Genomic DNA, 12352 nt, shown 5'->3' with positions numbered 1-12352 from the left:
TGGTGCTGAATTTCAAAGGCGGCCTCAACAAGTGTACAACACATCTCACAAATAAAACAAATCTCTCAAGAGAGATATCTTTTACAGCAACATTTCAGTGCTCTTGCTTTATCTACTGTTGTTTTTGTGTGTATAATTTAACTCTTAGACAGCATCCAAGTGTTTACAAAAAACAATTCAAAAGGCGTCTGAATGGAGCTGTCAAGTAATGTAACATATTTGACAGTTCTTTTCAAAAGTCTGCAAATATTACTTGTTTAACACGTGGTTAGCTCCACTGCAGTTCATGAGTATTGAAACGAACACAAAAACAAGAGGCTTTTACTGGGGTGACAAATAGATGTTTATTGTTTTCTACAAAGCATATGTACATAAGCATATGTGAGCATAACAATAAGGCTTTAGAAACATGACCAAACAGGAACAATCAATTTGCATTTAAACTAAAATTAGAATTAAATTAAAAGTGAAATGTACACACTATCTGATTAAACAAAGCTGTTTTGTTGACAATATTCTCCATTCAATATCTATTGATAATATCTCAAAAAAATCTGAAATTCCTTCACATTCAAACTATTGCAACGCTAAAGAAACCCGAAGGCTTTTATTAGTCATTTAAATAACACATTCATGGAAGTTATTTTTACAGATTAAGACACTAACGTGTCTTGAGGACCTCATTGAATAGTCAGTGTTTTGAGCGTATTTCAGTCACATTTCCTCACAAATCTTTTGTGCAAGCCTCTGTAGAATTTGTGTGGAGGATTTAACAAGAGTCCAAGCAAGTTTTTCCTCGAAACTCTTCGTTAATTAAATCTGCTGCATCGGTTTCAAGTTCGGAGAGACCTGCATGAGGAAATAAAAATCAGGCAAGACTCAAAAATATACGTTCTGATGCGGTTAGCTTTGATTCAAGTAAGCATGAAAGGGATTTAAGCGTCGTTAAATGTCATCTTGTGTCATGGAAACTACATTTAGTGCAAAGTGTTCGAAATCATTGAGTGTTCCAGTAATTCATTCAACTTTACCTCAAAGTTTGTCCCTGTGCAGTTCCTAATGTCGTCAGGTGACAGACCCTCCCAAACCTCAATCAGGGTTAGACCTTTATCCTTGTCCACATCAAACACCGCCTGGAAAAACAAGAGCAATGTAAACATGATAGAAGTGCCATAAAATACAACCATATGGACCTTGAGGAGAAATGAAGTGTAATGGAAAATAAAGAAAACAGAGATTGAGCCGGTTGAGGCTTAACAATTATGACCGCTAAAACCAAAATCCACCCAAGTAGTGCAAAGTTTTCCCCCAGAACTCTTATTAAAACTATTTCTTTCAGAGAGAACATTTAAACAGGTTCATCAACTAAGTCTAATAACACTAATCTCAGTGTTTAGAGAGAGTAAACAAACTATAAAATTGTTCATAAAATGTGAAAATACATCCATTGTAATTTTGCACAGAGCTGAAATTTCCCTTTCAATATTTTTTTTCAATCAAATTGTTCTAGTAAGCAGTTGCTAGGTTGTTAAGTGTTGCAAGGGTGTTCAGGATTGAGCAACAATCAAAAATTTCCAATCCTGAAGTCCCTATGATACTATGGTACCTATGATTCGGGTCCCTCTGTTATTGCATATCTTATGGATCATTTTGCAATCCATATGAGGAGTGTTGCACAGCACAAACAATAATACTTACATAAAATTCAGTATAGCCAGATTTGAGAATCAGGAAACTTCTAGAGGTATTTTGTATGTCGAGGCACATGCAGTAATACCGGTCACAATGACTTGCTGAGGTCAAGCGTCTGAGCGCTTTGCAAAGCACATGCTTTCACCTAACCGAATCATGCATGTTTGCATTAAACCCGCAGTCTAGTTTTGCATGTTCTGACGCAACGCGACACGTATCAAACCCTCCTGTAGTCTAATTTCACGAATGACCCGTGGAGCACAACCTGCCACAGGCAGCACGCTCACTGTTAGTCTGCCTCTACCCTGCTGCCTCTGTTCCTCGTCTCCACCTGAATGCGAGTTTCTTAATTGGCGGAAGAGTCGCTCATGTGCATAACAATGCAGTCGATGGGATTAATCTACCTGCCAGAGTTCTTGTCGTGAGCTCTGACAGTCCAAAAAATGTTCCTCCTCCTCAGCCGTATTGTTGTGCACGCTTGTCTATGTTTTCAAAAATCACGGTAGTGGAGGAGGAATGAGGAATTGAGCAGTCAAATATGGCAAAGATGGATGGCGCAATCACATAACAGCTTGCCAGCGATATTTTTATAAAAACGTTTGTGGTCCTGAGATGACAAGTAGCAAATTGGCATCAGTAAACCAGCTTTAGTCTCACTGGCATTCTATGAAATGGGATTATTTGCAATGTATTAGTTCAATCTACACGGGTGCACACACACTTTTATCCAAAACAACTCACTGTGCATTTGGAGTATAATTTTAATTCATTTCTCTTGGACTAACCCTGGAAATTGAACCCATAATCTAAGACGACATCCTACCAGTGGATACTTGAACACCTTCTACAAATCACAAATATTAAATGGACAATTCACCCAAAAATTTAAATTCTGTCATAATTTCTTCATCTTATGTCATTCAAAACATGTATATGATGCTTTCTTCTGTGGAGCACAAAAAATAAGATATTTTGAGAAATATCTCAGTGGTTTTGTGTCCATCCTATGGAAGTCAATGGGAAAGTCCAACCTTCTTCAAAATATCTTCTTTTGTGTTCTGCAGAAGGAAGTCATACAGGTTTGGAATGACAGAATTTTCGGGTAAACTATCCCTTTAAGCTCTCACAGCACCTCTTTCCTGTTAACATTTAATAATAGGAGGTTCATAAGAGGTCAAATAACTGACCTGTTTTTTCTAAACGTCAGCATGTAAGGCTGACAGGCAGGGTCTGTGTTGAACAGCAGGGTGGGATGACAAACACAGGTTGAATAGAAGGTGGTGGCCGTGCTGCTGGAGAGATCTAACCTTTCTAAATGTTGACAGAATCCTTTCACTGGAAACCACGTTGTGTAACCGTTACAAAGCAAACGCTGGCAAGCACGCAAAGGGGGGGAGAGAGGGGGCATGAATCAGGAAAAGAGAAGATTGAGAGGGAAGCATTGAGAAAGGCAGGCAAGAAAGAGTAACAGAGTGCTGTTATATAGTCCGACATTGGCACCGCTGACTAGACAAGAGGCTGGATCAACAAGTGCCAGCAGCAGTCCACAAAACCAGCAGTTTTGAGGTGCTGAGATTGCCCATGAATGCCTGTATCAGTCAAGTGCCCTTGAACGGTGTCGTAAGGCGGCCCTCGCGCAAGTATACACACCGTGGTGCTTTTGATGAGAGAATAACAAATCCTTGTTCTGCGTCTGCAGTGGAAGAAACTGCAACGGCTTGAGGCTGTTTGCAATGGAAGTGTCAACGTTTCATATCAGCTCAGAATGTTCACTTGCAACAGACCCACAGGCTTCAGACTCAAAAACAATTTAAATATATATTTTTTAGAATAACAAAAGTAGCATAGTTCATTTTATCAAGAATACTAAGTTCAAGTATATTTTTAGGTATACTTAATGTAGCATGTATATTAATATAAATTAATAGTGTACTGTAGGTGTACCATTTACATACTATTTGGTACCAAATTGACCCAATTTTTACTTTAAGGTGCTGTGTGTATCTTTTTGGCGACATTTAGTGGTGAGGTTGTGAATTGCAACCAACCGCTCACTCCACCCATCCTTATCGAAGCACTAGGGAGGCTGAGAGAGGATTAAGATGTTGTCACGTTTTTACTTCTATCCCGAAAGGAAATGTATTTACGAAATGCTTTCTGTTTCGGGCTACTGTAGAAACAACATGGTGACATGTCAACAACATTCCATGCAAGTGAACCTGCCCTGTATGTAGATAGAAATTCTAAAGTAATAAAAACATTATGGTTCTTTTTGCAAAGTCGTTATACACCTCTGAACACATGGTTATGTAAATTATAATGCATTTCTATCCACCAAAAAACAACACACTGGTCCTTTAAAAGTATACTTTTTAAGAATTCTTTGCGTGTAATAGTGGTAAACTTTGAGTACACAACTAGTTTACAATTCATTTTTTGTTTTTACTGCAACAAAAGTTTAAACACAACTAGAAGCTACTTCTTTTTGCTTAAAGTACTTAAAGTATAAGGTCAAATATTATTGTGTCAAGTATACTTAAGTGTACATTTTCTAATTTAAGTTTGTAAAGTATATATTCTTAAAACTACATAAAAAATAGACAAAAGCATACTTATTTATATCTTATATATATTTATACTTATTTATATCTCTAAAAATGAAGTACACACCGCTGAATAAACATATTTTTGTGAGCGTAGAAACAAAGGGTGATCTAAATTAGTGCCCGAAAAATCTGAAACATCCGGATCTTCAGGAAAAAAATACGCAATTGCACTTCAAGTGATAGTTCACACAAAATGAAAAGTATGTCAGTGTTTACACATCCTCTTGTCATTTCAAACCTGTATGACCGAACAGCGCCGGCACACATTTACTTTTATTGTATGGACACAAACCAATGCAAGTAAATGTGTGTTGAAATGACAATTCCATTGTAGACAGCGCTGTTGATCATAATGGGTGTGATGTAGTTTTAATACGATGTGACAGTTTCAAAGTCTCCGAGAGGCAGCTGGGATTTCATGCCCTCTACACCCAGGCCATGTGGCCGAGATGATATTAAGAAACATTCACATTAGGAAGCTCTGTGTTTGAAAAAAGGGACGGCATAGTCCATATGTTTCTCTGATCAGCAGATTTGATTAGGGTTAGCCCAATTATTGGATTTCCACTACCCATGTGCAGTCTCGCAACAATTTATCAGCTCCCTTATGCAACTGCACCATAGAAAAAAAAGAAATACAATTTTATCCTGCGATCCAGAATATTGATGAAGCAATAAGCTGGTGAATAAATTAGGTACGATTGATATTCAAGCAGGCAGGTAAGACATTGTGTGGGCTGTTGATTAACATCAAAAGAGTAAAATCAATGATTCTTATAAACCGAAACCCACCTTTTCTGTAATTATACGGTCCACACACTGTTTTCCGGTAAGAGGCAGGTCGCATTTGTCCAGAATCTTATGTTTGCCACCCTAAGAAAGACAACACATTCAGATTTAGTCATTTAGCGGATACAAAACAAAAATAAAAAAGGATTGAAAGGCACATAAGTTTCATCTGCAAGTACTATATTACACAAATTAATTTCCCCCGTCTGTTCCTTATTGATGAATCCTTCTGTTGCACAGTCAACCACTCAGCCCATGGTCACAGAAGACAAACACCCTAAGCTACATTCATCGCCAGCCGTGATGGAGAGAAGGCCCCTCTGATGTCATGTGCTGCTAGATCAGGGCATGATAATTAGAGAACTGATAATGTATAATTTTTACCCATGTCCAGAGAGTTCATCACACCAGGGGCAGGCAGCTGGCCGTGCAACACTGAACCCCGCCAAGCCCCTTCCCCCAGGGTACCCAATGCCAGCACGATGACACCATGGGCAAAAAATGATAGTCTTTAGGGCAGCAAACCTTTTGATGCCCTACTCTCTCTCTTTTTACTCTATCACTGGATGCACCAATGAGTTCAGAGCGCTGGGTAGGGATTCAAGAGAATTATACCATATTTCACTAGCTTTGACACGGATCGGTGTCAGTTATGTTAATAGAGGGTTTTAATGATGGACACAAAAAATATCTAAATCTATGTCTCAAGGGTGGAAATTTTAGCAGGTGAATATTTTTATTGCTCCTTGTAACAAGCCTTACTGGAACAGACTGGAGATTTGATTTGGGTCATCTGTTTTACAGTATATGGGGAAAGCATGTTGACACAAATCACAAATCGACAGCATTAGTCAGACTGCATATACTGTTGTATACATTTACCCATATATACTAGTTAAACTGTACTTCACCCGCAAATGCTATTGATTGGTCAGCATGAACTGTATGCCAAAGTGATGTTTTAAGTTATGAGCAAGTGTTTTCTTCTTAGGAGAAAAGACAACAGCGACAGCACAGGTTTGGAACAACGTAGGGATGAGTAAATAAAGAGGACTGTCATTTTTGGGCGAACCGTTTCTTTAAGGTTGCAGACAGTGTGTGCGCAGCTGAAAGCTTCGTCAAATTCTGACATCTCTCCAACTGTCTGCTTAAGGCAGAGAGATTCTGTCACTCACAAGAAATAATTATGCTTTCCTTGCTGTGACTACAAAGCCATACGATGTGACTCAAAAAGAATTGGTTCAATAGCGAAGCTGCATTCAACACTTCATTATGTATTTTATTACATGAAGCATCACTCATTTAATAGTTTTAATGTGGTGTGGCATCACTAAAATCCATCTGGATATATACTTCAAATTTTCACCAGAAAAAAATCACGTATGGATACTTTGAGAATACTATCTTAAGCATACTATGATTTGGTAACTTACTAATTCTATATTAAGTACAATTACAGCACTAGTCAGCCAGACATCTGGATTTAGTTTGAATCCATTGCACACCTTCTGGCTGTGTCTATGATTACGTTTACATGAGCACGAGTAATGAGATTATTCGCAATAACCAGAGTAGGAACTTTAGGTCAAGTGTATAAACTTTTGCGGCATCTAGTGGTGAGGTTGCAAATTGCAACCAACGGCTCACTCCACCCCTGTATGTAGATAGAAATAGCTCCTTATTAAGGTAATAAAAACATAATGCTTCATTATGTAAGGTTTTTTTACACATCTGAAGACATGGTTATGTATATTATATTGCATCCTCCTAAATATCACACATAGCACCTTTAACCGCAGTTCACATGACCTCTTCACTCCCATTTACATGCAATTTTGTTAACTCTGATTATTTGCTATACTGCACAGCAGAAATCATAAATTTGGATACAGTAGGTGTGTTACTAGCCACTAAGTAAACTTTTCTACAGACGTACATTATAGTTCTTTATGCAGTGCCATGATAAATAAATAAATAAATAAATATGATGAAAATACAGGTTAACGTAGTCTATATGTTGTATTAAAATCAATACCACATAACTGTGGAACAGAAACGGTTCTACTGAAAATCAGCACAGTTGTGACCTTGCACAAGTTCACCCAAAAATGAAATTATGTCATGAATTTCTCTCTTTTGTTTCAAAACAGTTTATATTTTTGGTTTGGTTGAACACAGACAAAGATATTTGGATGAACTCGTCTAACCAAACAGTTCTGGTCCACCACAGACTACCATACTAAGAAAAATTACAATGGTGGTCAAAAGTGCCCCAGAACTGTTTGCTTTCCAACATTCTTCAAAATATCTTCTTTTGTGTTCAACAGAACAAATGCTGTATACAGATTTGGAACAACTCGAAGCGGAGTAAATGATAACAGAATTTTATTCTTGGGGCAAACTATCCCTTTAAATTTAAAAGTCAATATGATGTCGTCTCATATACATGTGATTACCTTAGCAGAGTGCTCCATTGTAACAACCACTTTCGTCCCAGCGCTGGCCACTAGATCCATAGCCCCTCCCATGCCCTTCACCATCTTACCCTGAGGGAAAACACACAAATAAAGATGGTGCAAGAAATGAGCAACACACACATTCTATTCAAACACACATTTTGAGCATTGTAAACACGTAATATTTCAGCAAATGCCAAACAAAGAGACAAGAATCAAGTAATTAAAACTCGATTCTACAGTGGCTGCATTGTGCAATTCAAGGACAGGAGAGATCGGTCAGGTTTGTTTTGGAAGGGAATCAGAAAAGGCATTGTTGCTAGGAAACGGTAAACCTGATTACCTGTGGCTGGAGTCACTTAACAAAATGGCTTTCTGAGTGACGCTGATTTTATTGTCTTTTCGCTAACATGCATGCACGTGTGCACATGCACAAACACAAATGCTGGAAAAATCGATGTGGAGTGTACACGCTAACACAATTTTTGAGAATTACATTTCACTTTGTGCCATAATGTTCCTGGTTATACCAATGCATGATTTACCTCTTTTGTAAAAATAAAATATGATATCCCTGACCGTTCATGCTGGATGATTCCCTGTAGTTTAAAAACGTTCAACGCTTATTTTTGAAATTAATTCAGGAAACGTCTCACTCTAGTGTTTCTTGTAGTAGCTGGCTGCAGCTCAACCAGCATGTCTCCACAGAGGCGGAAAGTACTTATCCTTATAGTTGAATGCTCGAGTAGTTACTTAAATAAAAGAGTGTATATGAATGGAATAACCAAACTCTCAAGGGGCTTTTCTTCCCAGAGCAATAGAGGTTTTGTAAAAGGTCAAGAAGGAATAATATGCACAATCCTAAAATAAATATTTATCAAGGTCTATGATTATAAAAGTAAGCAGTCCAGAAGCATGTTAAAATAATACAGAACTATAAAAATACTGGGCTGTTTTAAACACATGGCTGAAAACAACATTTCAAAAATATATTTTAAATATATTTTTTGTTTTCTAATGAAAGAATCTGATATGTTGGCATAATTGTATTTTTGTGTCTACAAAAGTAATTTTAGACATATAAGCATACACCTTGAGATTAAAATATTTGTAAAGGTTCTGTTAGTGAATTTTAGCGGCATCTAGAGGTGAGGTTGTGAATTGCAACCAACGGCTCGCTGCACCCCCCTTTTCGACGGACTATGAAGGCTGACACAGAACTAAGATGTTGTCACGTCTTTGCTTATATGTCCAAGGTGATAACGTATTTACAAAACAAACTCTGTAGAGCAGTTTGTCCGCTTAGGGCTATTGTAGAAACAATGTAGTTCAAGGGGACCCGCGGTGTGTGTAGACAGAAATAGCTTGTTCTAAGGTACATTACCTCTGAAGATGAGTGTATATCAAATAATTGTGTCCATACATTTGTTGGGGGTCAACAATAAATTTTGGGTAAGAAAGAGTAATGTAACAAAACAATCAGCTTTAATTTCAGCTTTCGTTCTTGTTATAAGTTATCAGGAATGACACTCATGTACACTCACATGCTGGCGTACAACGCATATGTAATGAAACTTGAACCGTCATCTGCCAGATGATAAATAATAATGCGTCAACCAGTTGAGAACGGTCCAAGAGCCTATATGAAAAACCACAGAACAAATCAATCTGTCAACCGCAAGCTCTCATCATCACTCCAAAGTGCTCTTAACACAGAAAGGTTGACCAGCGTGCAAATAAATAACAGGAAAGTGGAAGGTCCAAGTGCAAGCATCTGGGCCTTTTACTCCTTCAACTGTGCAGGCTTTGAAGGCGGCACACATTCTGGAAGGAGAACGCTTTACGCGTCGGGGAAGTGGCACATGGAAGTGGTGTGTGGGTGTGTGTGTGTTGAGGGGATATTTCTCATGGAAAAAGCACAACTTTAGTGGACAGCAGACTGAGAGTTTCCATGACAACATGTCAAATATTTTTCCTGTAGACCACAGTATACACGCATTTCATTCCTACTGATGAAGATGAGAATGTCCTTCACTTCTGGCAATTTGCTTTCGTCTGGTTGCAACCTTATCCATTCCCTTAAACTCATTCTCTCCTACACAAACTGGCTGGACATTTAAATGCACGGCATTCAACGGCGACTAGCATTAATGTCGTTTCCTAGACAACTATTGAGGCGGCAACAGTGTGACAAAAGGCTGTGTGTATTTTAACAGTGCGGAACAATTGAGTCTGTGAACTTTAGGGGATAACATTTCATTTTCTTTGTTAATGAACAATTAAATGGCAGTATAACCTTTGGCAAGCCGGGTTTCATTAACGCGTGTTATCCTCTGCCTAATTAATATCAAAAGATTAGTTTCTCAACACATTAAAGGTATAGTTCACCCAAAATTGAAGATTCTGTGATCAGTCAATCACTCTCATGTCAAACCTGTGTGACTTTCTGTCTTCTGCAGAACACAAAAGAAGATATTTTGAAGAATGTTGGTAACCAAACAACCGAACAATGGCGGTACGCAAAGTACAAGTTTGTTCTTGCATATAAAAATTGACAAATTTCATGTTAAGGTGAATATTGTTTCCTTTGCATTCAAGTACGTTCAGTTTCTTGAAAATGTTTCTTAAATTGTAAATGCCACATTGTAATGTTTTAAGCTGTGCAGTTGGTTTGTTGAATCAGTGATAACTTTACGCAGCGAATTCCCCGGTAACATTGCGATCAGAACGACACTTTTGAACAGATTCATAAACTGTTGAAACTGTTCAGTCACTAGCAAATATTAGAGATCAGTGAACCGAAATAGAATGCAGGGTGTGAATGACCTTTTGTTTGTTGTGGGCTGAAAAGTTAGTTGAAAAGGATAAAAAGCTTTATTTGATTAAAAAAAGAAAAATTCTGTTATGTTGAATCAAAGGAGCCATTCTTCTGCTGTTTTTGAGGCTTTAATTATGTTTTTTGGGTGTTTGTCAATGGATGTTCATGTTTCTAATAAAAAAAAGCTTTATATTTCAAGTCTATCGTTCACCGCTGTCCCTCTTCTAACAAAACGACTAGATTTCTTCCGGTCTATATAAAGTCCCTCCCTTCCGAAGCTGACCAGGTCTGTCATGATTGTCCTTTTTATCTAGTTTTAGAACATTTAACATGTTGTTAAATGGTTTTGTTAATCCACTTAAATTACACAGAGAAAACATGTGTGTGTACAAGATCAGGATGCCAATACCCCAGGAAAAACCCTGAACGTATGCACCAAAATCTGTCTGAGAGACTGTGTGAATTTGTGTTTCTATTATGTGTGTCTACTTTGTTTTTAATAATCAAAATCATAACAAAAAAAGGGAACAACAGAGAACAAGATTCCTGCAGAAGCGTTGCAGACGTAAAGCAACGGCAGTGGCCACAAGTTTTCTCTGTGCAATTTGAAGTGGACTATAATTTCACGTCTGGGCTTCCTGAAAAGCTCTACAAGCACAATTTCTGAACGCAGGTCAAGAGTTAGTGAGCGAACTCAGGCTTGCATGCACGAATCACATATTTTTAACAAGAGAATGTGTGGGTGTTGGGATCTGTATGGAAGCGGGACTATTTCATGTAGTTCATTGTATGTTCGACCCCATTTTTCCATCAGGCTTGTACATTATAATTAAAGACGCCACATGACTGTAAACCGAGTAATGGGTCTATTTTCCCTCTTCTATCCAAAAAAGATAACAGAGCTTTCCTGTTAAAACAGCCACAACCAGCTCTTCTAAAAGCTCTGATGAGCACCTTCAGCTTTTTTTTCCTTTTAGATTAAGCCATCCTGGAACATTCTGAATGCTAATTCACAAATCCCCATTACTGATGCTTCTACCAACTGTGGAACACGCAGAATGAAATGTGCACCCTCTTTCTGCTCAATTTTCCAATGAATATCAGAACTCGTTCCAAACTGGCACAACCTGAAGCAACTTTTCCTCTTTAACGGTTTCTGGCTCCCCAATGATAATGCTACGATCTGTTTGATGTAGCGTGGCTTCATCAACATCTGGGATACTGATGAGAGAGAACTGCTATCAGTGGACAAGCAGGGAGGGAGTCTTGTAATGCCCCAGTTCATCTCTTGACACATCTTGCAGCTCCGGGCCCTGCTGTTTGTTGCCCCTGCAGTGTTGAGAGGTGACTGGGGAGCCCAGAGTAATTGGAGGGATTATTGTAATTAGTCTGCCAGGCTCGTCTGATTCATTAGGAGTTTAAAGGCTAAAGACATTTTGGAACAATCTCTAGCGCTACATACAAACCGGTTTATATCTGATAATATAGGCTGATGTCCCTACGGATGGCTACTGGCCTTAAACGTATGCTTACATGGGGAATTAAAACCAGGGTGTGTGTTCATGTCCCAAATTTTTTTTTGTCATGTTGGTTGGAAATCTCTTTACATTCTGATAGCAATCAAGCTATTTTATAATTATATAACGTCTGTGAAAGGCGTAGGACCAAGAAGCGCCGTGACATGTCATGTGTACATTTTCAGCCAACGTATTTTGCATACCACTGCAAACCCTATTCACGCAGACATCATATGTGCTTAGGGGCTGAAAGAGGACACCATGGTTGCTATCTTTTTTTATACAGGTATGTACATGATTCAAGAAGAATTAAATGGATTTCGTTTGTAATTTGTTACGTGAATTTTCAAAATACACTTGTGTTTGGAGGAGGTATGGCTTTGGACGGCGATTTCGCATAGAGGTTGGGACTATAAATTCAGTGCTAGCATGCTAAAGTTAACACGTTTCCAAATCAACCACCCCGCATTTAAG

The 12352-nt window shown here is 38.3% G+C and overlaps 1 protein-coding gene across 1 annotated transcript in view; it reads right to left on the bottom strand.

Moving 5' to 3' along the window:
• Nucleotides 1-319: 319 nt before the first annotated feature.
• oxct1a (3-oxoacid CoA transferase 1a) overlaps nucleotides 320-12352 on the bottom strand; it is a 38458-nt gene continuing 26425 nt past the window's right edge. The window contains exons 14-17 of the mRNA XM_056773476.1: nucleotides 7544-7633; nucleotides 5091-5171; nucleotides 1032-1133; nucleotides 320-849 (exon numbers count right to left, since the gene is read on the bottom strand). Of these exons, the coding sequence (XP_056629454.1) occupies nucleotides 814-849; nucleotides 1032-1133; nucleotides 5091-5171; nucleotides 7544-7633 (309 nt within the window). The 3' untranslated portion in view covers nucleotides 320-813. The remainder of the gene's footprint in view (nucleotides 850-1031; nucleotides 1134-5090; nucleotides 5172-7543; nucleotides 7634-12352) is intronic.

This window comes from Triplophysa dalaica, chromosome 18, assembly GCF_015846415.1.
Source record: "Triplophysa dalaica isolate WHDGS20190420 chromosome 18, ASM1584641v1, whole genome shotgun sequence".
Classification (NCBI taxonomy): domain Eukaryota; kingdom Metazoa; phylum Chordata; class Actinopteri; order Cypriniformes; family Nemacheilidae; genus Triplophysa; species Triplophysa dalaica.
Note: the sequence above shows the minus strand (reverse complement) of the source record. Positions and strands in the feature narration are given on the sequence as shown.